Source organism: Trichosurus vulpecula, chromosome 2, assembly GCF_011100635.1.
Source record: "Trichosurus vulpecula isolate mTriVul1 chromosome 2, mTriVul1.pri, whole genome shotgun sequence".
NCBI classification, from domain to species: Eukaryota; Metazoa; Chordata; class Mammalia; order Diprotodontia; family Phalangeridae; genus Trichosurus; species Trichosurus vulpecula.
The window spans coordinates 371604138-371631030 of record NC_050574.1 but is presented as its reverse complement, the minus strand read 5'-3'; the positions used below and the strand labels follow the sequence as shown (position 1 = coordinate 371631030).

The 26893-nt window shown below is 35.3% G+C and overlaps 1 protein-coding gene across 6 annotated transcripts in view; it reads left to right on the top strand.

Annotated features, from left to right (window-relative positions):
• SCAF4 (SR-related CTD associated factor 4) overlaps positions 1 to 26893 on the top strand; it is a 114430-nt gene that overhangs the window by 76013 nt on the left and 11524 nt on the right. For 4 of the 6 annotated variants that reach the window (XM_036743388.1, XM_036743389.1, XM_036743393.1 and 1 more), the window contains 8 exons: positions 284 to 474; positions 5018 to 5118; positions 7020 to 7133; positions 8697 to 8853; positions 11390 to 11547; positions 23343 to 23505; positions 24475 to 24561; positions 24718 to 24891. In XM_036743388.1, the coding sequence (XP_036599283.1) occupies positions 284 to 474; positions 5018 to 5118; positions 7020 to 7133; positions 8697 to 8853; positions 11390 to 11547; positions 23343 to 23505; positions 24475 to 24561; positions 24718 to 24891 (1145 nt within the window). The remainder of the gene's footprint in view (positions 1 to 283; positions 475 to 5017; positions 5119 to 7019; positions 7134 to 8696; positions 8854 to 11389; positions 11548 to 23342; positions 23506 to 24474; positions 24562 to 24717; positions 24892 to 26893) is intronic. The other 2 variants (XM_036743391.1, XM_036743392.1) reach the window with 1 other exon arrangement.

Genomic DNA, 26893 nt, shown 5'->3' with positions numbered 1-26893 from the left:
GAAGTGAGGAAAACTTGAGTTAAAGTAATGGAGAATGTTGGTGATGAAAAAAGTATGTACAAAAAGTATACGGGATATTTTATGCTTAACAAATTTGTACTTGGTCTCTGGCTAAAAAATCAGTCATTCATGCAACTTTTAATACATTGAAAAACTTTACAAAACTCACAATTATCAAAACTTTATTCCTAGCCACTGAGTTGCATTACTCATTACTACATTAAAACTTCTGAGAGAGAGAGAAAAATTATACGTATTCCTTCTGTTCTCTCATAAATATTAGGTCACCCAAAAGAAGGAGATCAAGGTCTGGTTCTAGATCTCGAAGGTCTCGTCATAGGCGTTCTCGTTCACGGTCCCGAGAGAGGCGCCGGCATTCTCCTCGATCCCGATCCCAAGAGAGACGAGAACGAGAGAGAGAAAGAGAGCGCAGGCAAAAGGGGCTTCCTCAGATTAAGCCAGAAACTGCTAGTGGTAAGTCTCTCCAAACTTTTTGAGCTTATTACACTTTTTTCTGTAGTATTTTCTTGTGTTGAAGTTGTGTTAAGTGGTTTGGTTTTTAGGTTTGGAGGTAGAACGTAGAAGGCATAAGAAGTGAGCAAATGAATATTTATACTATGACCATACTTTCCACGGAACCTCCCACATTAACTTCATGCAATACAGAAACTTCAAAAATCTCGGCTTATGTCATAATCTCTTAATTTCAGGATAACTTATTTTAAAGTTGTTAAAGTACTGTCTTAGGAGTAATTTTAGCTTCATAGTCGGGGAGGCATCAGGAAATCAGGGAAGGTTCCGTGGAAGAGGTGGCATCTGACTTCATCTTTTAAGAAAACAAAGAATACCATCAACCCCTTGGGCAGTCTGAAACCTATTTTTTTTAATGCGTTTCAAATGCATAAAATAAAATACATAGGATTAGAAGGGCAATATGTTGAAAGAGAGTTATCAAAATTTCCTTTTAAAAAACAAATGCATGGATATCAGATTGAGAATTCCTATACCCAAAAGGCTTTTTAAGCAAGGAAATGACATGACACAATCTGCACCTTAGGAAGATTAAATTGGATTGAATGGGTGCCAAACTAGAGGCTGAGAAGATATCTTTTGTAGTAGCCCAGGTGAAAGGTAGTGAGGACTTTCTTTAGAAATGATGGTTATGCAAGTAGAAAGATGGGGAAAGATGCAAGAGATACTGTGGAGGTAAGATGGAAAGCATCTGACAGCTGATTTGATTGTGTATGGGAGCGGTGAGTTGAGGGAGAGGGGCAACTCTAGGTTAATAAACTTGATCACTAGGGGGATGGTAGCACTTTGAGAAGGGCACATTTTAGAATATTTATGTGTATAAACGTCATCTGTTGTGAATTTGAGTTAATAGTGGGGGATGGCCAGTTGGAGATATAGTTGCATAATTGGAGCTCATCTGTCTAGAGAAGGTAATTTAATCTTTAGGAGCTGGTGAGGTCACCAAGAGAATATATATATAACAGAGATAGTATTGGGAAGTAGAGGTAAAACTGAAAAGGAGTTAGAAGGATGTGCTTTTATGTAGGAAGGAGTTTTTTTTTGTTTGTTTTAAATAAAAAAAATCAATGAAACATTTGAACATTTGAAATTCAGGGTAAGAGATTATTATTGGTGACCTTTAAGCTCAGTTCACTTGAGTTAGTGGGTTTAGAAGCCAAATTGCAAGGGATTGAATATTGTGTGGGTGAGTAGAAAGTGGAGACAAAAATAAAAACTTGGTAGACTAGAGGGATGGAGATACTTGTGGTCCTGGTATATATGCACAGTGAGTTAGAGGTAGAAGTACATGAGAGTAAGATCTGAGAGAGAAATTCCATAGTTCAAGATGGCACAGTTTTGAATGCTATATCTAAGATGTGTCCATTCCTGTCAAATGGAGAGGAAGATCTTCAGAGTTGAGAAAAAGATTGAAATACATCACATATATCATCAGCATGAAATGATCAAAGATAATGACCTGGTAGAAGACTGGGCCAGATGCCAAACTCCTTAGCTGACATTTACATGTTATTTTAAGAGAATGTTTTACACACTATCATTTGATCCTCACAACAACCCTGTGAATCTGTAATACCACAGGTATTATTTTCCAGGTGAGGAACTGAGGCTTATCAAGTAAGAGTCCTGCTCACGGTCACATAATTAATAAATAGTAGGAAAAAAAGCAAGAATGAAATAGGCCCATAAGTGATCACAGCAAGGGTCTGTTCAGAATCATAATAGGGGAGTACATCTCTTAAAGAAGAGTCCTAAATAATAGAAACAAAAAGGAATCTCATAATATATGACCTGCACCTCAGACTAGATGTGTGAACACAGCATGAGAAGACTAGTCAGCACTGGAGAAGGAGGCAAGCTCAGTTGTGGAGAAAAGTGTGTGTGTGTTGGGGGTGGGCTTATAAATGATTTTGTGGGAGTGAAATTTAAGTGGATATAGTACAGAATGTAAAAACATAATAACTGGGGAGAAGTAGGGTTGACCTGAACAGAAATGAAAGTATTGAAGAGTTATCAGGGAATTGGATATTTTACCGTAGTAGGTGATTGAACTACAGGGATTTGGAGAAGGAAGTAGAAATTTCCTAAAAGAGTAAATAAACTAGTACAGTGGATTGAGTCCTGTAAGACTTGAGTTCTCAAATCCTGCCTCAAAATACTTAATAGTTCTGTTTTAAGCTTTATAGCTTATTAAGGTTAAAATTAAGGTTAAAAAGCACTGAGACTTGAGACAACCTGTATATATAATGCATATATACAGTTAGAATTTATCCGTGTATATTACATATGTACATAGATACATATATATGCCTTTATTCTCAGGGCAAGTTAGACGGTTTTTTAAGAAGTATTTCAAAAGAAGGGATGAAAGGAATTTCTAGTTGGGGGTAGGGATTGGGAAAGGCTTCTTGGAGAAGGTGGTATCTGAGTAAGGCTTTGAAGGAGGAAAAGGATTTCCAAAGAAGAAATAGAAGTTGTTCTAGGCGTAGAGGACTATATATGCCCATAATTAGGTAGTGCGGTAGGTAGAGTGCTGCAGTTGGTTTCAGGAAGCCCTCATTTCATTTTTTTTTTTTTTTTTGCAGGGGGAGGGCAGGGCAATTGGGGTTAAGTGACTTGCCCAAGGTCACACAGCTAGTAAGCATGTCAAGTGTCTGAGGATGGATTTGAACTCAGGAGGAAGACCTCATTTCAAATTCTGCCTCAGACACTTAACTAATTATTCATGTGACTTGGAAAGTCACTTAACTTCTGTAAGCCTCAGTGCAGTTTAAAGCTTACAGTTTATTAAGCTTAAAACTGCTCTGAGAGTTTTGGGACACCCCATACCTACATATGTAAACATAAATCTATACATACCTAAATACACTACTAGATTTTAATCTCTGTGACAGCTGTCATTGACCCTTAACAGTACTTTAGACATAATAGTTGCTTAAATGTTAATTGAATGAATAGTAGTTGGAATGATAATATTTGAGTTCCGGTTCTGGGAGAGTGGTATCTTTTCAACATTTTGTTGATTAAACAAATTTTTGAGTTTTCAGTGTCCAAATTTTCTTACGTGTTTAAAATGAAAGCATTTATGGTCACTTGAAAATTAATAGGTTTTTACAAAAAATTATATATAGATGAGTTACTTTTCATGATGATGTTATTCATGTGAAATTTGCCATTGTTTGATGGTTTGGAGTTTGTAAGGCTATAAATTTTTTAAATTACAAAAGCTGATTAATGACTTCTAACTTAGTTCTTGCAGTTCAGGCATCTGAGTTATTGGGAAACCAATTGGCTTTATTTTCTTCAAATGTAGCTAACCAAATCTCAACATTAGTGCACTTTCTAATAAACTTTGATTCTATTTTTTTATGTCTTCATTAAGATCGTATGAATCATTTTTAAAAATGTGATTCTTTCATTTATAACCTATTTGGAAGCGTGAAGTAATAAGCCACATTAAGGCAGAAAGGAAGAGACAGGCCACTGCAAACTTAAGTCAACATATAACATACAACAGAATTTGAAGAAATATAAACACCTAGGTACAAATACCTTCTTTCATTAAAGTTAAAGTATTGTTAAGCCTTGTTTATTAGTCTCACCTTGGGTTTATTCTTGTGGTCTAAGTAAGTTTAATTCCCCAAATCCGGAACATTCCAGCCGTTATTCTCTGGGAAATTCATTACTTTTTTTCTTGGGGGACACATTAGTGTATACCTTTTCACGAACTTTTGTTTTCCACAAGCTTTCTTTAATTACTGTAATTACTATAACTAGACTAGAATATATTTCACCTCTCAATGAGCTAAAAATCTGGCTTCTTTCTATACTACCTCAGCATGTTGCCTATTCTATGACCAGTTGAGAATGTGAAAAAATATGGACTTTCATAGGTGACTGTGACTAATTAAGTAGACTCTCATTCTCTCACTTTTTTTTTCCAACATCATTTTATATCCTGTCCTTCAGAGTTACCTGTTTCATGCATTTTACATAGGACAAAATAAGGTTGTTCTCTCCTCAGCTCTGTAGAAATAGCTTCTGCTTATTAAGTGAACCACATTTTTTTTGTCTGAACATGTGAAACATGCTTTGAATATAGTTATATAGTAGCTTATTGGTGTCATTTATTTTTAAAAAGTAGAATTTCTGAAGCATTATGATATTACTTAAATATCTAAATAATGAAAGAATATAATCTTTGATATAGTTATAGTTACAATATAGTTATTCTGTTAAGTAAATCTGTTTTTGAAATGCTTAAATCTACTTTCATAAAATGAATTATTTGAAATATGCAAGAGAAAGTTGTTATTTAGGAATCTTTCTGTGACTTGAGCAAATAGTTACTTTCAAATTTCATTGAGATAAATGTAAATATATATCTGGCATATTTCAAATGAGATGTAGCTGTGTTCTCTGCAAATGTATTTTATTTTTAAGTTATTTTTTCCTCCAATTTTAAAAATTGTTATTTTCCTTTAAGTTTGTAGTACTACACTCTGGGTGGGACAGCTAGACAAAAGAACTACTCAGCAGGATGTTGCCAGTCTGTTAGAAGAGTTTGGCCCAATTGAATCAATTAATGTAAGTATTTCTCCTACCAGTTAACAATTGATGAGTTTGACAGATAAGGTACAAGAATTTTGTGATTCACAGCAAAGAGAATAAAACCTGATCTCCTGATTAGATATTTAGCATTTTTCTGGTATAACCATGTTTCTCTGTATGGTATTGCTTGTTTTAATTTAAAGCTCAATTCTAAGGAAGTGGCCTTAAAAATAATCATGCTTTGTATTAGCTTAGAGAAAATTTTCATAACAGTAATGAATGTATAAATTTATCAAATATGGTTTCTAGAGATTGTAGTATTAAAAAGGGGAAAGGGACTTGTTGCCAAAATGGTTACCTGAATAGAGTCAGACTATCCAATTCCCATATACCTGCTAAACCCTAAAGTCAGCAGTAGACCCAATAATGATCTGAAATCCAATGAGAAGCTATATTAAGTGACTTATTACACCCCAGAACTGCATAAGAGATCAGCTAGAAGCCTGAGTATAGGAAAATGAGCCCCTCCAGCAAAGCTAGCACCACTTGGGTCCCAGACTGCCAGGAACACATGTAACCTGCAAGAATCTGTGTCCTGAAGCATCAGGAGCGCCCCTGAGAAAGCCCCAGCATAAGGATATTAGATGTGCCAGAGAGAAGTAGCTTAGCACAGGAACACTAGGACCTGGACTGCCTAAGGCCCTCTTGAGGTCCCCAAGACTATTTTCAGGAGACAATGGGGGGACCCATAAAAATCCAACACTCTGAACCTCAAAGATCAATGGGATTTGGAGCGAAAGGGTCATTGTAAGAATCTTGGGTTCCCACATGTACAAAAATACTTATAGCAGCTCTTTTTGTGGAGGGGATGCCCATCAGTTGGGGAATGGCTGAACAAGTTGTGGTATATGAATGTAATGGAATACCATTGTGTTATAAGAAATGATGAACAGGTGGACTTCAGAAAAACCTGGAAAGGCATATATGAACTGATGCTGATGGGTGAAGTGAGCAGAACCGGAGAACGTTGTACACAGTAACAGCTACAGCGTGTGAGGACTGATTTTGATAGACTTAGCCCATCTCAACAATGCAAAGATCTAAAACTTTAGCAGAGAACTCATGATGAAAAATGCCATCCACATCCAGAGAAAGAACTATGAAGTTGCAATGCAGAGCGAACGAAAAGCAGACTATTTTCTCTTTTGTTTTGTTTTCTTTCTCATGGTTTCTCCCATTCTTTATAATTCTTCTATGTACCATGACTATTGTGAAAATGTGTTTAATAGGAATGTACGTGTAGAGCCCATTTCAGATTGCAGGCTGTCTTGGGGAGGGAGGGGGAGAAAATTTAAAACGTATGGAAGTGAATGTTGAAAACTGAAAATAAATAAATAAATGGGGAGTCCTGGAGCAAGCAGTTACTCAAAGGAAACATCATTACCTAGAAGAAATGAATCAAGAGATAAAAAAATTGGAATAAAAACTCTGAAATAAAAAATTAGAAGGGAAATAACTTAAAAGGTGGTGAATCTTACCCAAGAAGCTATTTATGCATCTGAAGGGAGTCTAATTCTATTAGGTTTATACCTTCAGTCTAGTCCACATGACTGATTGGGGGTTTAGTATTATATCTAAAAAATCCTACCCTTTTTTACCCCCTGCATTTCTCTGGCCCATTTGAGTGTCCATCTCCCTTGGCTGCATATAGGTGATGGAGGGGCAGATTATATCAGCTATGGAATTTTACTAAGAGGAATCAAAATACTTCCTTTAATACTCATCGATGAGGATGCGTGTACATATAGCATGAAAAATCAAATTCCAAATTACTGTACTGTATATTTAGTGTCCTAGGGATAAATTTAAGCTGCTGCAATCACATAATATCTTTACTTTTTATATTTATAATTTTTCTGTTGTATGTTCTGGAACAGATGATACCTCCTAGGGGATGTGCCTATATTGTAATGGTCCATAGACAAGATGCTTACCGTGCCCTTCAAAAATTGAGCCGTGGCAACTACAAAGTTAACCAGAAATCTATAAAGGTACAAATTTGGGGGAAATGTATATTGGAGTCTGTTTTTAAATTTCCACATTAACTGTATTGTTGCATCACTTTTTAAAAATTGGCATTTGAAGTTTTTGCATACTTTTTATGCCACTTTTGATAATGTGACATTCCATGTACCTGGTAAAATTTGAAGCAATTTGTACATTCCTTTTATAGGTGAGCTTTTTTTTTTTTAAACAAAGGTAACTATTTTTACCTTCTAATAGAGCTCTGGGATGTGTATACTTTGAAAAGTTTGTTACAGTGAAAAATGTAGTTGTGTTAGTTCATGCTTCAGTTATTCCTTCAACAAATATTTGTGAAGCCCTTCTGTTTAATTCCATTCTCAGCAATCATCATATTCTACTTCCTGTTATAATGGTAATGAGTAGATGGTTGTCCTTCTTGTGTCCGCTAGCCCTATGAGGACCTTAGTTGTAGCCTTTTGAGACTAGAAACAGTGTCATCTTTTTTAACTACTACATGCACAAATGAATAATGAAATTTAGTACTTCAGAAATTACATTACTTGATCAGTGATAGAAATTTTATTTAACAGTATAGGAATCTAGTTTGGTAGGTTCCACAGAGGCCACGATGTTTTGCAGCACTTAAAATTTCAGGAGCCTAGAGCCAATGTCATTTCATTAAGCTGGATATTCTTCAGTACAAAGGGATTTTCGAGTTACATGAGTAATTCTCAGATCTAATATCACATGTCTGATTTGCCAGAGTGGTCTCCACTGCACTAGGAGAGACCCCTTAACTGTTTTTCTGGTGAGAAATCAGAATTCCCAAGTGTTCTAGTTAGGAGAATGGAGAGTACTTAACTGTGAATAGCAAGTAGCTTTTAGGGCTAAAGGGCCCTCTTCCAGAGGAGATATAGTATATTTCAGATTATAACAGTTATAATGAAGAATTCTGATGCCTATGACATTCATCTGGTGCCACAGGAAAAGTGATCATGTTGTGGCCAGCTGCATTAATTTCTTTCCCTTGTTTGAAAGTGGCACATACCTTACTCTTAGGCAGCCTGGCCAAAGGTGTCGCAGGAGACTCTGTCCCCATTTGCTGCTCTCCTCCAAGCTGCTCAATAGCTGTACTTCCTCTCTATGTGGGCAGAAAGTGCTAAGAATCTCTTGAAGTTACTTTTCTCCCTGGATAGAATAAAGTCTAGAAAAGTATACCCCCTCCTAGAGAAATGAAGACTCTTAATGATCCCCTCTCTGAGGGTGGGAAAGTAGTCTGGGGGGACTAATTAATGCTTCTCCTTAGGCTTCCTGGGAGCTCTGGTATCCTCTGTCCAGGCCTACAGTTACTCTTTATTGCTCTCTATTGCAAGTCTGCACACTACACCTCCTCCTTCCTTTTCCTAAGTTCACCCATACCCCACCGCATGCACACACTATTCCTCCCTAGACACATCTCTAGACCAGAGTCTTACCCAGTGGCTGCTTCTGGTTTAAACTTGTATAATGTGATTTAGAGAGTTTTAAATGTCAGTAACCAATTTTAATTCCACCTTGCCTTTTCTTGCTTTTTTTGACTGGTGAAATAGATTGCCTGGGCCTTAAATAAAGGAATAAAAGCAGATTATAAACAATATTGGGATGTGGAACTAGGTGTTACTTATATACCATGGGACAAAGTCAAACCTGAAGACCTCGAAAGTTTTTGTGAAGGAGGGATGCTAGACAATGAAACACTTAATCCTGGTAAGACAAAATATGATATAACTTTGAATTACTCTTTTAGCTAATTAGTATGTATGCCAGTTAAAGTGTTTGCCTAAATAGGAAATAAACTTTGAGTTGTTATTCCATAAGTAGAAATGGAAATACTCACATTATTTCTTAATGTCCTTCATGACCAATGACATCTGTGTGCGATGTGGCTTGTAGAGGTTAAAGTGGCCCAAATGAAGTTAAATCTTTTAGCCTCAGCCTCGTTTGCATTATGTTTTAGCATACTACTTCCTAAGCCCTTTCATTGTACCAGCAATTGTAGATTAGTAAATGTCTGACTGCATATTAACATAGAGCAGGGATTGGCAAACTAGTGCTGGTCTGCAATCCTCTGTTTTTATTTGGCCCAAGAGAAAATTGGTTTTTACATTTTGAAATACAATAAAAGTTTATTTTAAAATACAAAAGCCATTCTTAGCTAACAGGTGGAGCAGCTAAGTGGCACAGTGGATAGAGTGCTGGGCCTGAAGTCAGGAATATCTGAGTTCGGGAAATATGGCTGCAGACACCAACCGTGTGACCCTCGATAAGTCTTTTAACCCTGTTTGCCTCAGTTTTCTCATCTGTAAAATGAAATGACAAACCACTCTAGTACCTTTGCCAAGAAGACCCCAAATTGGGTCAGGAAGAGTCAGACGCACTGAACAGCAACAAAAGCTAATAGGAAGTTAAAAAAAAACAAGCAATCAACCAGACTGGCCAATCCCTGGCATAGAGTGTAAGGAATTTCAATTGATCAACAAGTATTTATTAAGTGCCTACTGCTGCTAGGCACTGTGCTAGGGCTGGGGCTGCAAGTAACAGTAAATGAAGTAAAGTCTATTGGCAAAAATCTAATGTTCAGTGTATGCCCACTGATAAGTAAAAAGCAAATGAAAAGATGAAATTTAATTATATCTGTGAAGTCTTTTTTTCCCCCCCAAATAAAGAAATCCACCCAAGGAGGTATACTGGGGTGGGGAACTTGTGGCCTTCTAGGGCCTTGGGTGCCTTTTGACAGTTCAAGTTTTACAGAACAATCCTTTTATTAAGGGGATTTGTTCTGTGAAATTTGGGTTCAGTCAAAGGACCACACTTGAGGACTTAGAGGGCCACATGTGGCCTTGTGGCCTCAGGTTCCCCACTCCTGAAATTTAAGTACTTTTCCTTGAAAATGTCTGTGGAGAACAGTCTTGTTTATCTGTACACACTTAATTATGAGGTAATTGATGTAATTTAAATCCATCAACATTTACAACTGCATACATGATATAACTTAGCATCTATTCTGATTCTTTCCCCAGTGAAATGAGGTTTGTATTTGCTCATCTGTTTACGCTAATACTTGGTATGTCCTAAAGGCATAAAGTACTGAAGGAACATTTTTTTGGTGCCGGCTTTCTTTCAGATAATTAAAATTAGAGCTATTATATTATTTAAGGTTGTAGGGTGTGCTCAGAATATTTGAATAGTTATTGACAACACTTTTTCAGTTGGCTTTGACAGAGTAATGAGCTTTCACAGTTGAGCTTCTACTCGTGGCTGCGATTCATAGCTTAAAAGTTTTTACTTTAAAGCTTTACCTTTGTCCCTGCTTTTTAAATCTTGTCTGTTTACCTTTATCTGAAATGACAGTGGTGTCAGAAAAAATATCTGATTTCATTGCAACTTTTGGTTGTATGTCATGCTTATTTAACATTTATTAAATACGAATTAAAAAGTGGCCCAAAGTACTCTATAAAGGGAGTATGTGGAGGGCTACAAAGGTTAAAATACATTATCTGAGCTCATGAAGATTATAGTGCTCAAACTAGGTAGGAAAATGTCACTGAAGCTCTATTACTATTTTCGCTTATTTCTAATATTTTTTGTTGGTAACTAGTATGGTGCAAAATGCAGCGTGTGTAGATCATGATAGGTTTAGACTCTGAGTATTAAATAGAGTGAAAACTAGACTATATGACAAGTTAGAAGTAATAAATTGGTTAAAGTATTTTAAGGAATTTAGTGTCTCACAATAGACTTGTTTTATCAAAAATTAGAATATAAGGAAAATCTTTAGGATCTTTAAATAGTACTGTATATTAATTACTTAAGCACAACAGGATAAATCAAAGTCAAGATCTTCAGTAAAGTGATGTTCAAAAATATAAGTCATTCACTTCAAATAAGTAGTGGAAAAACCTTGCCAATGGAATAATAATAAAGCAATTTAATTACCTAGAAAGCATGTGAAGAAAGGTTTCTAGATGCTTTTTTAAAAAATAATGATTTTATAAGATGTATTTCATTACTTATGATTCGACTTGCTACATTTTATTTCCTGTGTTCCATAATTAATCATATTTGCTTTATTATCTTTACATTCTATAAACTTTAACAAATATACTCTGCTAGTAAATTTCGATATCAAATATTTTTGTGATTTGTCATTTATTGTAAATAATTGTGTGTAGCTTTAAGAATTAATAAGGAAAATTTCATTGTTGAGTTGAATGTAATTGGATTTCTGCTTTTGTTCTTATAGATTGGAAAGGAATTCCTAAGAAATCTGACAATGAAGTTGCTCAAAATGGAGGTGCAGAAACTACACATGCTGAACCAGTATCGCCAATACCCAAGGCTTTACCTGTTCCTGTTCCTCCAATTCCTGTTCCTGCACCAATAACAGTACCGCCTCCACAGGTGAGATATTCTTTGATCATATTTAAGCATAATGGAATATTTAGTAAGCAAATTTGTTGTTTTTTAAAAAACCTTTTCTAAATTGTAATTCAAAAGTATGCCTTAATTCATAGATTGATGGAAAGGAAAAATATAGAAACATGATTTTGAGATACTGGGCTGGAATCAGGAAGAAGAGAGTTGAAAATCTGCCTCAAACACCTACTAGTTGCAACCTGGGCTAATACTTTGGCTTCTTTTTGCCTTAGTTTTCTCATCTATAAAATGGGGATAATAAGAGCACCTACCCTTCAGGGTTTTGTGAGAATCTAATTCCAAAACACTAAAGGTCCACATAAATATTAGCTATTAGTATTTAGCACATTTACAGAATCTTAGTATTGGAAAGGACCTCAAGTATTTTGGTTTAACATATATCTGGGAGCAGCTAGGTGGTGCAGTGAGTAGAGCACCAGCTCTGGAGTCAGGAGGACCAGAGTTCAAATCCGGCCTCAGACACTTGACACGCTACTAGCTGTGTGACCTTGGGCAAGTCACTTAACCCTAATTGCTGTGCCTTCACCCTTCTCCCTCCCCCCACCCCCCCACCAAAAAAAAAAACCCGTATCTGACAAAAATCCGCTCTACAGTACCTCTAAACAACCTTTCCTTGAAGAACACCATGGATGGGGAATTCACTGCATCCTGAAGCAACCCCTTCCACTTTTAGAAAGCTTTAATTGTTAAAAAAGATTCCCTTGTATTCAGATTCAATCTGCCTCTGTGTACCTTCTAATCGTTGTTCCTATTTCTGACCTATGGGAATAAACAGCAGATATAATTCATCTTCCACATTCTAGCTTTTAAATAATTAAAGATTTTTTTTTATAACATCTGCTGGTAATCTACTCTTCTCCAGTCTAAAGATACTTATTTCCATCAGCTGATTCTCATATACTGTGGCCTTCAATCCTCACACCCTTAATGTTTCCTTGAGTATTTATTGCGAATTTCAGCCCATACTTGACATTTTAGTCCTCATGGTATTATCCATACAGAGCCATAGTACTCTTTGTCTCAGAATTTCATTCTTAAGAGGTGCCCATCCCTCATGGGTTGACATCCTTTGTAGAATAATAAGTCACAGATCCTAGCTAATTTTGTACTCAACTGTTTTAAATTCATGCTTCCCAAAATCTGGATTGCATGTCAAGACTCCTGCTTGAGTTTCTGGTCCTTCACCACAGTAGGTAGTTTTTTCCTTGTTGGTCAGATCTAGGTCCAGAATAACAGTTTTCAGTTCACCTTGATGTTTCCTTGACCATTTCAAACTAGAATTTTTAGCCTTTTGGAGGTGGGGTATCATCAATCCCTTTAGCAGTCTGGTGTCACTGGTGGCCTTTCAATAATAGTTTTTTGTTTGTTTTGTAATTTCTTTTATTTTAAACTTAAATACAAAATGACAAAAGAAAAAACAACATTGCCATGTATACAGTAAACCATAAGAGAGGATTCATTTTGATAAAACAATAAATTTCCATTTCAAGAAAACCTACATAATAAATGCTACACATTGTTTTCAAAACTGGCCAGCTTTTCTTTGCTTCCTTGTTGGTTTTCTTTTGTTCTCTGTGGTGCACTTTCCACTTTATTTTCCCTCTCTGGCCTGCCGTGGCCCCCCCCCCCCCCCCGCCCCCAGGCTACAATTAAGCATGGATATATATAGATAGATAGATATAAACATATACACTAGGCTTATTTCCAACTATCATCTGTTTTTTTTTTTCTGAGGGTGGATAGCATTTTACTTCATGGGTTGAAATCTTTCCATGTTTTCTAAATCTACCAGCTCGTTTCCTACACCACAACAATATTCTAACCCAGTCACATCGTATCTGAGAGATTGTCTATGAAAGTTTTTTCCCAATTTTCAGTATTCCTTCTATTCTTAGCTACATAGGTTTTATTTATATAAGAACATTTTAATTTAAAATAACTGAAATTATCCTTTTTACACTTAAACAATGCTCTGTCTTATAATATCATTCAAGGTCTGATACTGCTGAATCTCCTTCCTTTACATCTTTTTTCCTGGTTCCTTTGAGGTTCCTGACCTTTTGCTCTTCCAAATGAACTTTGTTATTATTTTTTCTAACTCAGTAAAATAATTTTTTACTAATTTAATTGGGATGACATTGAATAGATTAGGTAAAATTGTCATTTAAAAATTATATTGGCTTTACTTACCCATGAATAATAAATATTACTTCAGTTATTTAAATCTGAGTTTATTTTTATAAAAAGTGTTTGGTGTTTCTGTTCATAGATCTGTGTATGTTTTTACAGGTATACTCTTGGTTATTTTATACTGTCTAGGTATTTTAAACAGTCTAAAACAATATTGAATAGTATTGCTGACAGTGTAGTTTCTCTATTTTTCATTTTGGATGAAATCTGTTTTAACTTTGTCTGAGATAATGGTTACTATTTTGATTTTTTTTTTAACATAATAAATCCAACTCCTGCCCTTTATTTTATCTTTGTGTGTATTTCTCATTTTTATAATGTTTCCTGAAAGCAGCATATTGTTGAATTCAAATTTTTAATCTGTCCTTTTCTATTTTATGAGTAAATTCGTCCCATTCACATTCTAAGCTACAATTACTTTTGTATTTTCCTCCATTCTATTTTTCCTCACCGTGTTTACCCTATCCCTCCTCACTCCTCTGCTTTACTTGTACCCACTACCTTGCCCTCCTATTCCTTAATCTACGCACCTCTCTAAAATCCCTCCCTCATACTCTCTCCCAACTCTGTCCCCTTGCGCTCTTATTTCTTTCTGAATTTAGAAGGCTTTTATACCCTTCTAGATACAGATAGTTCCCTCTTTAACCCATCCCCAATGTGAGTAAAGTTCTCACACTACATGCCCTCCCCACTTCTAGTTTCTTCTATATCTTTCCTTTTATGCCTCATTTGTGTGAGTTAATTACTCCTTTTTATCTCTCCCTACAGTTTTATTTTTTATTAATCACCCCATTGTGATCATCTCAGCTCATGCCTTTCTTTTGAACTACCCAAATCATAAGAAAATCATAAAGAGTACTGTAACATTTTCATATAAATGAAGTGAACAATTAGACCTTGTTGCATCCCTTATAATTGATCTTTAGTGTTTACCTTATGTTTCTCCTCGATGTTATATGTTGAATTTTCCCTTAAGATCTAGGGGTTTTTGTCACAAAAACTTAAAAGTCTTTGAGTTCGTTAAAGGTCCATTTTTTTTTTTAATCTAGGATTATACTTGACTTTGCTGGTAAGTTACCCTTGTAATCCCCAGCTCTTTTGTTCTATGGAATACAGTATTCCAAGATTTATAGACCTTCAACGTGATAGTTGCTAGGTCTTGTGTAATCCTTATTGTAGTTCCATGATATTTATATTTTTTTTCTTGTTGCTTCCAATATTTTCTTCTTAACTTGATAGCTTTGAAACTCGACTATGATCTTCCTGTAAGTTTTCCTCCTGGAACCTTTTTCAGGTGGTGATAGATGAATTTTTTTTCCCCTATTTTTGCTTTGTCTTCTTGTTCTAGAACAAAGGGCAATTTTCTTTGATAATTTCTTGTAATATTGTATCAGATTTTTTTTATCATAATTTTCAGGTAGTCTGACTATTCTTACATTATTTCTCCTCAGTCTGTTCTTTGAATCATTTGTTTTTCTTGAGATGTTTCACTTTCTCTTCTATTTTTTCATCCTTTGGATTATTCTATTTCTTGGTGTCTTAGAACATCATTAGTTACCTCTTGCCCTATTGTAGTTTTCAAAGAATTGTCTTCCTTAAGTTTTTTATTCTCTTAAGTTGGTTGACTTTCTTTTCATACTTTTCTTGATTTTCTTGTATTACTCTTTATTTTTTTTTCTAATTTTTTTCTCAATCTCTCTGATTTTTAAAATCCCTTTTTAAGTTTTTCCAAGAAGTCTTTTTGTGCTTGGAACCATTTGATGTTTCTCATTGAAAAAGGAGTGGCTTTTTTAGCTCCATTATCTTCCTCTGAATATGAGCCCAGATTTTCTCTATCCCCATAAATGACCATCTGTGGTTAGGTTCTTTCTCTTTTGTTTCATTTTGTTTTTAGCAACTATTAGTGTAATCAAGTTGTAGTCCTGAGGTATGGGAAATTATACCCCAAATCTCAGGTTCTTCTTACCTTTATTTTCTGGTCTATCTCAGGACCCAACTTTGGACTCTCCTCTCCTAACCTATAACTAGGCCCCCCAGCCACACTTTCCTGCAGATGATCTTGCTCCTTATGGTCCTTCTGGTGGCTGCAAACTACAGCTGTCTTCTCTGTCCTGGAACTGAAACCAGGGCCTCTGCTCTCCTGCAAGTGCCCACAGCCAACAGGGTCTCTGCCCCTGCACTCACCAGGTGTGTGCTCTCTCCTTCTCCCCTCAGCTGCAGCCTGGGATGTGCCTGGTCAGCACAGCTGAGCTTGGCGTCTCTCCACGGTGAAAGGTCCTTCAGTCTTCTCTTGCTCAGCTGTCAGACACCTACACTCTCTGCAAAATGAAAGTTTTTTTTTCTTAAATTCATATTAACAACTTTACTAGTAACAAAAAGCCATGTAGTTAGTTAAAAGTATTTATATAGAATTGCATGATTCTCTATAAATTTCATTTATCCATATGATAAACCTAACATTGCACTCAATTGCCCTTAGACCTTTTTTTTTTTAATGCAAGAGCACCATGAGGTTTATTTAAGAGTGGGTTTTTTTTTTCTAATTTCGTTTTATTTTGCATTCAAATGCCAGAACACAAATACAGAGTAGAGAAAAGAAACTAATAGATTTTCATTTCAGGAAAGCCTTTATAATAAATAATATGTGTTTTGAGAATTGTTCATCTTTCCTTTGCTTCCTTGTGAATTTTCTTTCGTTCTCTGCTGTGCACGTTTTTACTCTGTTCTTTTTTCCTCTCTCCCCACCCCATCCTCGAATGCTACAATAAAGTTTAGATATCTTTTTCTATAGCTATAGATATATACATACATATATAGACATATACCTTTCCAAACATACTCTACTCTTAATCTTTGTTTTTATATTCGTGCAAATTTCTTGATTCCTATCCCTCTTGATTCCTTTACTTTACTTGACTGACTACCTTGCCCTCCTATTACTTCCCAACCCCCCCCAAGGATCCTGCCCCATCCTCCCATTCCCATAAATCTTAATACCCTTCTACACTCCCTTATATATCCTATATAGAAGGATGTTTGTTCATTGATAATGCATTTGTTACAAAATATATGCTGGAAACAAATACTGAATTTATAATTCCCTACTGTTTCTAAGATTTTTTTTTTTGTTTACAACACTTAGTTCCACAAGTTTTTGAGTTCCAAATTTTCTCTTGCTCCTCCTCCCCCCCAAGACATCATGTGATCTGATTTTGGTTCTACATACACCTTCATATTAAACCCATTTTCCCAATAATCAAGTTGTAAAGAATTATAACCAATGGAATAAATCATGAGAAAGATGAAACAAAACCGAAAATAAAATTTAAAAAAAGAGAGAGCAAATAGTTTGCTTCAGTCTGCATTCAGACTCCGTAATTCTTTCTCTGGATGTGGATAGTCTTTTCCATCATGAGTCTTTTGGAGCTGTGTTAGTACCTTGCACTGTTGAGAAGAACCAAGTCTATCAAAGTTATCACAGAAGCAGTGTGTCTGTGGTTGTGTACAATGTTCTCCTAGTTCTGTTCCCTTCAGTCATCATCAGATCATACTAGTTTCTCCAGGTTCTTATGAAGTCCATCTGTTCCTCATTTCTTATAGCACAATAGTATCCCATTACATTCATATACCACAATTTGTTTAGCCATTCCCCAGTTGATGGACAACCTCTTGGTTTCCAGTTCTTTGCCACCACAGAAAGAGCTGCTATAAATATTTTTGTACATATGGGTCCTTTCCCCCCTGCATGATCTCTTTGGGATATAGTCCTAGAAGTGGTATTGCTGGATCAAAGGGTATGTACAGTTTTATAGCCCTTTGGACATAGTTCCAAATTGCTCTCCAGAATGGTTGGATCAGTTCACAACTCAACCAATAATGGCAGTAGTGTTCCAATTTTTCCCACATCTTCTCCAGTGCTTATCATTTTCCTGTTTTGACATGTTAGCCAATTTCTCTAATCAATAGAGATTTAGAGCATTTTTTCATATGCCTATAGATATCTTTGATTTATTCCTCTGAAAATTGCCTGTTCATATCCTTTGATCATTTCTCAATTGGGGAATGACTTGTATTCTTATAAATTTGACTCAGTTCCCTGTATATTTTCGAGATGAGGCCTTTGTCGGAGACACTGGCTGTAAAAATTCTTTCCCAATTTTCTGTTTCCCTCTTAATCTTGGTTGTATTGGCTTTGTTTGTACAAAAACTTTTCAATTTAATGTAATCAAAATAATCCATTTTATGCTCTCTATCTCTTGTTTAGTCATAAATTCTTCCCTTCTCTGTAAGTCTGACAGGTAAACTATTCCCTTCTCTCCCAAATTGCTTATAGTGTCAGGCTTTATATCTAAATTGTGAACCCAATTTGACTTTATTTTGGTTTATGGAATAAGATGTTGGTCCATGCCCAGTTTCTGCCATACTATTTTGCAGTTTTCCCAGCAGTTTTTGTAAAATAGTGAGTTCTCATCCCAGAAGCTGGACTCTTTGGGTTTATCAGAGAGTAGATTACTATATTCAAAATGAAAGTTTCTAAGACTGAGGCTGCCTCTGAGCTCAGCTGCCCCCATGGCCTGTTGTTTGTTGATTTTGCAGAGCAGGCTTGGAGGTGTTTACCTTTCCCACTCAGGCCAAACCTCAGTCCAGTCTTTCCTGGGATCTTCTCAGATTGTTTTAGGAGGACAACTGCTTCATATTGTGTTTATTTCTGCTTCTCTGAGGCAATGTTGTGTCTTTTTTTGTGGAGGAAATTTGGAGGGCTTAAATTCTGACCTAATTCATTATCTTCCCAGCTCCTCTCTCACAGTAAGGTTTTTAAAACAGATAAGATAACATAGAATTACAGAGGAAGTCAGTTGAAGTAGTTATCAAAATATTAAAATAGAATGTGTTCATAGACCCCTATTTAAAAGTGATAAATTTATCATTAAGTCAAGAAATTATTAGTTTGCTTTTCTTTGAGCCAGAAGAAAATACTTACACATAAAGAAAACCAGATGAGTAGGTATGATTGGGGGGAGACACGAGGGGTACCTACTATCTATGGTATATTTTGACATTGCTTCTATTTCTGTCTCTGTTGATTATTATTACAATTTTGTCCACCAAGTTTCCCTATCTTCAGTTCCTCATTTTCTTCATGTATATCTTCTCTTTTTCTTTTTAATAAAGTATATCCTTTCACAGCCAAACTCCCATCATAAGTGCCATTTTTTTGAGTGACAGAGAAATCTGTGTGACTGAATTCTCTTCCATGTGTGAAGCTTTTGTTTTCTATCTGTTATTTTGGATATTTGTATATAGATGTTTGAGAACAAGAGTTATATTTTTGCCTATTTCTTAGATACTATCTGTAAGTGATGGTAATAAGTTGCATTATAAGGTCTGATTTTTTTGTTTTTCCTAAAATATAAGATGTCCTGGGGGACTAAAAAAGTTGGATAACTGTGATTTCTTTTTTAAAATGTTCTTGTTGTATGCTCTTGGAATATAACAGGCTTGTCTGTTATGTCAGATTGACAAATTGACCAAATAAGCATCCCACATGGTTGTCACGAGTGGGTGAGATGTTCAGCAACCACCACTATATCCCTCTTTATTTTTCATCCATCCATGACTGTACCCTCAGTTGATAGCACCTGTGAGTCCCCTTCATAGTTTCTTGGTGCTCAAGGGGCTGCTTCTTTTCAGATAATCCATCTCCTTGCTCTTCAGCAAGAACTTTATACTGTTACATCACTGCAAATGTTTGAGTGATCCTTTTTCTTTTTCTATGTTACATTCTTCCTTCCTCCAGTCTCCTGACAAAATTCCCCTTTACCATTCAAAAAATAAGTGCTTTTCTGCATTTCATTTTTGAAGTATTAACATTGTTTAAGGGAGTAGTTGATTATCTAGACGCTACAGGTGCATTCTTCTAGTACTTTATGGCTCCTTTTGAGAAACTAGTCTCTTAGAGATATATTCTGTGCATATGTGGGTCCTGCTTGTTGCTAACAAAGAAGTAGACATTACATTTATTCTGCAGATTATTACACAATTTTCCTTGCCCTCTTTGATTACATTTTTGGTGTCTTTCTGCTCTGGTAAACTGCTTGTTTGCTGCTCTTTGTGGACCTGTTTATGGGGTCAGTTGCTAGTGGCCTTTTAATATTTTTTCTAGTTGGAACTTAATCTTTTTTATTTTCCTCTTTATAAGTTAATTCAATTTGTTAAATTCACAGTTGACACTTTCCTACCACAGCCCTAACATTTTGAGAATTTGGGCCAAAAGCAAAACAGTGGCCTAATTAAATCTACAGTCCTTTTTCTCTCCTTGTTAGGTGTATTTCCGTGACCACTTGACTTTCCAAATTCTGACATATCAGATTTACTAAACTGGCAGATCCATTTACAACACAAACATTCCTTTTAATAAGAGGTTATAGAATTTAAATAAATTGTGCTTTTTTTCCCCTGGTACCTATTTTTTACTTTAACCTTTATAGGATGTATTATAACAGCCTCCTTTCTTAGACCTAAGTCTGAGTTTGACCTGGTTCTTTCTTACTTGGTCAAGGAATTTTTTCCCCTATTTTCATGGAGAATGGTATCAATATTGGAGACAAACTCATGTATCAAATACTTCCTAACTTCCTAGCACTACTTAGTTGGCCATGGCAACCCATGAAATGAGTATCAAATTGGTCTTCTATATCAAGATATAGAACAAGATATAAGTTTTTTGGACATGATCAGGTTTTTGGTTTGTTTGTTTTTTTTGCTTAACTATGCATATTTGTTATAAAAGATTATCTTCCTGCCCTCTTGATGGAAGAGTTTGGAAGGGAAAGAAAAAATATTTTTTGTATATTTTTTAAAAGAAAATCTTGAGGGATTGGTTTTTCAAGACGTTTTAAAGAATAAAATATAGCAACAGATCAGAAAAAAATCATGAACTAGTTGAAAGAACTTTGACATCTATTAACCTGTATTTTTTTTTCTTAATTTTTATGAAGTCTTTGTGAAAGTGATTTAATATGAAAAAAATGAGGACAGAATAGGCAGGCTTTATAGTATCATAGATTTTACAACTAGGAGGTACCTTAGCTATCACTTAGTACAATCCCTTCATTTTATAAATGAGGAGGAGATGGAGGCCCAGAGAGAAGTTAAGTGACTTGCCCAAGGTCACACAGAGTAAGGGGGAAGATCTAGGATTTGAACATGAGCCTTTCTTTTCCTAACTCAATATCATCCTTTATGAACCAGTTCCTCTGGTAGACCATGTCTTTACAATAACACAATTGAGTGAAAGATATTCAAAACTCATGAACTTTTATATTTGTTTGATTACAAATTTTTCTCATGGAGTCAAATGCTAAATGCAGCTTTAAAGGCTGTTCTCCAGCAAGAGGTCTTCCACACATCTTTAAATCTTTAAATTTGTCTTGAGTTGCAGCATCAGGAAAAGTTTGTTTTCTAAAGAATAACAAGCAAGATATAAAACTATGTTTGCCAAAGAGTGTTTGCTATTATCATGGAGGATGTCCTACTAAAAGTTCAAATTTTAATGAGAGATTCTCAGTGGATGTTAAGTTTCTCTACATGCTGCTGAAAGCTTAGTGCTCTATATATATATTGTAAATTACCTGACACCATAATTAAGAAATAAAAATTGACCTAAAGGTAAGAAAGAGATTAAATGGTCTGCTTGAATTTAGTAATTACCCACAAGTAAAAGATGGTACACAAAAATAACATCCAGAAAATGTAGGATTAGAAAAGAAGAAAGGTTACCACAAATTTCTTGTTGACTAGGGAGATACCATGCATATTAAGTCCTCTAAAGACCAATATTCTTATTCAACATCAACTAAAAAATATGGAATGAAATAGTAATGAAAATATTGACGATAAAAAGATCACACATAGACTAAGTTGGAATTATGTAATGCAAGTTTGTTTCAATCTTAGGAAAATTATAGCCATGGCAGACCATATTAACAACAATATCAACCAAAAAAAAAGTTAAAATCACATGATTAGATTAATATGTAGAAAAGATTGTTTTCTTACAAAATATGACACCCATTAATTTCTGTTCAAAATATATAAAAAAATAAAAGTAATGGAGCTTTCTTAAAGTAAATGTCTAACACTAAGAAGCAGCATTGTGTGTAATGGAGAACCAATAGAGTACCTTCCAGTAAAATCAGAGAAAATCAGGAATGTCCATTGTAACTATATAAAATTAACACAAAAATTATCATCCTTTCTGTAATATTAATAATAAAACCTAATAGTCAAAGGTGAGAAAGAGAAATTCCATTCAAAATAACTAGAAAATGAATTAAATATTTGGAAACCCATCTATAAAGACAGGACACAAGTAAAAAAACATTCTTACAGAAATACAGAGAAATATTAATTCCTTGTGGGAAGGAAGACTGTGCTATCATAATAAAAATGGCAATATCTCCGAACTTATTTGACTATCAAGCTACCAAAAGAAAAATTTACAGAGCTACAAAAAAGTGATGGAATACCTTTATAGGAACAAACGGTCAGGAATTCTCAAGGAAGTAATGAAAAAAAGTGGGAAGGAAAGGGATCTGACAGTACCAGATCTCTATACTGCAAAGCAATAATCGTTAAAACGTGGGGGAGGGGGTAGGTATCAGCATTCATGTATAAGCAAAGAAACATAGTAGCATAGTATTTGTTACACTCAAGGCCTCCGATTACTCCACCTCATATTCCCATTCTTTGGAGTGGAATGGATGAACAAGTTATGGTGGGTGTGATGGCATACTATTGTGCTTAGCTTTTTTGTCAGTTTAATGACCAGTCGGAATTCAGAGGACTAATGATAAGAGAGGTAAAGGACTCAGGATGTGGAATGAGACATTTTTTGAGACCAACCCCCCAGTGTGGAAGTTTGATTGACTATACGTTAATGTGTTTTGTCTTTCTGCGTTCTTAGTTAGAGAAGGGTAGTTGGGGGTATAAGTTTGAGGAAGCATATTCTTATTTAAAACAAATAAAATGAGAAATGAACAGGCTTGTTATTTCATTGTATTATACCTAGCTCTCTGTTGTATCTAAATATGTGGGCTATTTTTAAAATTAAGGTACTTCTAGACGTTTGCTTACTGTTGTCCTTAAATATTCTTTAATTCACCTTGGGAATATATATTTTGAAAAATCAGCACCGCAGTTGTGTGGATTTAACCATGTCTAATTCCATCCAGTCCAAATCTTAGCTTGGAACTTTATCATATTTTGCATATTATATAAGAGAATAAAAGCAAATATCAAGCCATCATAACAGTTGCACCTTTTTCTTCTACACAAAATAGATAAAACTGGTAAGAAATGGACTTATTTTTAAATAACAGCTCTTAGAGTCTGTACAGGTTAGGTTGAATCTGACACCATAAATTGGTAATATCAGCTCTTTAGTAGTGTGGAAATTGTGTTTTATTATTCATGTTATGTTGATTATTACATGTTTATACATACATTTACATGTATTATATATGATATCTTTCATATGTGTAAACTCTTCCTCTTCTTTCCCTTTTTAGGTCCCACCACACCAACCAGGTCCCCCAGTAGTTGGTACACTCCAGCCACCTACTTTCACACCACCTTTAGGAATTCCCCCACCTGGTTTTGGTCATGGAGTGCCTCCCCCTCCTCCTCCACCATTTTTACGCCCAGGATTCAACCCAATGCATTTACCACCAGGTATTGCTAACTTATTTAAGAAAGTAGTGCTAACTTAGAATCGGGGGTGACAGGCATATTATAAAGAGGCAGTGTTGTCATGGACAGAACATTAGAACAAGAATCTTGGGGCCCAGCTGTATTTCTTTGGTAGTATTTGGTGTATTTCTTCAAGGACTCTTCAATGTGGATACTCTCTATGACAACATAGATTGAAATGTTTTTGTACTTTATCATCCTGTTTGATTTCTGTCAATGTCTTCCCACAAATTTTCCATTAAGGATCTACCCATTGTAGTGGTAACCTTCCTCTGGATCGGTCAGTAGGTTGTGATTACTATTATATATCTTAGGATATCCATTTTCATAACCCAGTTCTTTTTTTTTTAAATCATAAATTTTCCTGATCTCTTTCACACCATTTCTGATAGTGTTGGTAATATGCTATAGCATAATTGGACCCGTTATTCATCTCTTCCTTATAATTTGCCTTACTGTCTTGGCACTTTTGGAATTGTATTACATTCGTAGTCATAATGCTTCTCTACGGTGAGGGGTTTTAATTTCAGGCAGGAGATTGGAGTTGTTGAAATTGCTTTATAATTCCAAAATTCAGTGTAGCCTGAATAACTTTTATTCTTCAAATCTGGGCCTAATTCATTGTCCATCTGCTGTGCCTGGCCAAGATAACTGTGCTAATAGGCCAACTCAAAGGGCCAGCTGTTCAACTATGTGGTATAACAGTATACATTTTAAATTCATTTTGTTTCACTGATGCAGATTGTTAGGTTAATCTCCCTCGAATAAATATGTATTTTACTGAGGAGGCAGTATAGTATTTTGAGACTTGATGTACTCAGTACAGTATCATCTATAAATAGGAGCAGCTGTGACAGATCTCACTTGTCTACAGGGATTTAGACTCAGTGCAGGATATTTTCCATAGTTTTACTACAAAATATAAATTGTGATTATTTTTTCTTTTTCTAGGTTTTCTTCCTCCTGGACCCCCACCTCCTATAACACCACCAGTGTCTATTCCTCCTCCGCACACTCCACCAATAACCATCCCAAATTGTAAGCATTTTTTCCCTTTATTTTGTGTGTGAGTGAGTGAGAGAGGGAGAGAGTGAAAGAAACAACAAAGGGCATATAGGACGTCAAGGTATTTTATCAGATAAGGAGGGGAATAAGTTATTCAGCTTTACATGTTGATATGATTATATTCCTTAGCTACTATCGCTGGTATAAATGAAGACACTACAAAAGACTTATCTATTGGAAATCCCATTCCAACAGTGGTTTCTGGGGCTAGAGGAAATGCCGAATCTGGTGACAGTGCGAAAATGTATGGGTCTGCTGTTCCACCTGCTGCACCTCCTGTTACCCAGCCTGTTTCACTTCTGGGTGAGTTAATGTTTTTATGTTTTTCTATTTGGGTTTTTCAAAGAACAAACAAATGAAAACTAATACATTTATATAGTTCTTGAGAGTGGTAAAATGTTTCATGAAATAGAAAATCCTCCTGATTACAAAAATAATTAAATTATTTTAATTAGATTATTTTTGTAATGCTCTTGGTGCTTTCCTTTTCATTAGCCAATATGAATTCTTACTCTTTACCAAGAAATGTCTTTGATTAGCCCAAGGCAAGAAATTAAGGTTCTTTGTCTTGGGTAAAGTATGGCTGTGCCAATCTTACTTTTTATGCCAATATTTAGATTGGCCGTTATGTTTGCGCCATTAGCAGTAATGAAAAAGAATTAGGCATTGCTATAACCTCATATCTGTCCTAGGATTATGTGAAACATACCTTTTGTTATATACATTATCATTAAGCTATGTAAATATAAAAATTGTATTAATCATTCTGATATAAACACCATGCCATGCTCACCCAGTGAGTTATACAGATAAATCAGAATTTTCAGCTTACATTATTTTTGTGCTGATTGTTATGAATTAAAATTGGCGAAAGATTCATTTTTGTTGTAAAAAATAATCTTTGTTGCATTTATGTCTTAGTAAGACATAAATGTTGATTAAATATAGCCACAATTTAGCTGTGCTAATGAGGAGACCAATACCATGAATAATCCAAAAGAGTTACTTATATTTGATCATTGTATACACATTCATCCCCAAAGTCTGATATTTTGCTTAAGGACACTTATTGACCAGTTAATGGAAGAATATAACATACATTTTAGGAGGTATGAAAAAATAATTCAGCCTAGTATTAATAATTTACCAGTGGTTAATGCTTCATTAAATTCTTTTTTCTTATGGTTTATTTTTTAAAAGATGGTTAACATGCCTTATTTTAAAAGGTGAAAAAAAGCACTGGCCTTAGTCAACAGATAGGGATTCTTCTTGTCTGAGGTAAATCCCATAGGTGTCTCAAATTAAACCATCTTAGCTCTACTCACAGTGATTCAAATACATGACTCAAGTATCTCTTCTCTCAAATCCATCCTCTGTACTATTTCCGGCATAAAGCATAGTTTTTATGGTATTCCATATACATCCCTTGCTTGTAATACCAAACGTAGATTCTTCTGTTTGATATTTAGAGTTCTTTGTAACCGAGAGCCAACCTACCTTTTTCAGACTTATTGTATATTACTCTTCTTCACTCAGAGATCTGGCCAAATCGGCCTTCTTGCATTCCTTACATATGATGTTCCATTTCCTGTTGACAAGGCCAGAATGCTCTACCTCGTCACATCCCTTCACTTCACCTCAAATGCCACCATATGAATCCTTTCCTGATCCCCCAGCTACTTCTGCTCTTCTTCCCCCTGTGTCCCACAAATACCTTGCAGTTGTTTTATACGTATTTATAAGTATTGCTTTAAAACATAAGCCCCTTAAGGACAACTGTTTTGTTTATCTTTTTATCTCCAGTGCTGAGTACAGTGCCTTGCAGATCGTATAAAGCTAATAATGCTTGCTTCATTGATTTATAGTGAAGACTTGATGCTTCACTGATGCTGCAAAATTTGTAAAAGAAAGCGTCTAAATTGAACAAATGCCTTTTTTTCTTTTTATAAACAAAGAACCTTAACAGTATAAATGTGCAATTATGTTTTCCTGTTTTTGTCCCAGTGATTTGTGATGTTCTGAATCACAGAACCTGAATCTTCTTTATAAACTGAAGAGCATCCTGTGGATTTCAACAGTATTTCTTATTTGGTATTTTTAGTTACTAAAGGGCTTGAAATCTCTTTGCTTAAGGGAATCCACACAGTCTGCCTACTTAAATGGAATGGCTGCCCAAGCCTGACCAGGTGGTTTAGTGGCCACAGGACCCCTCAAGCTATTGTCCTATATCTCTTCTCCATTTCTTAGTCAGACTCCTTGAAAAGGTTGCACACACACACTACCTCATCTTCTCTCCTTTCTCTTC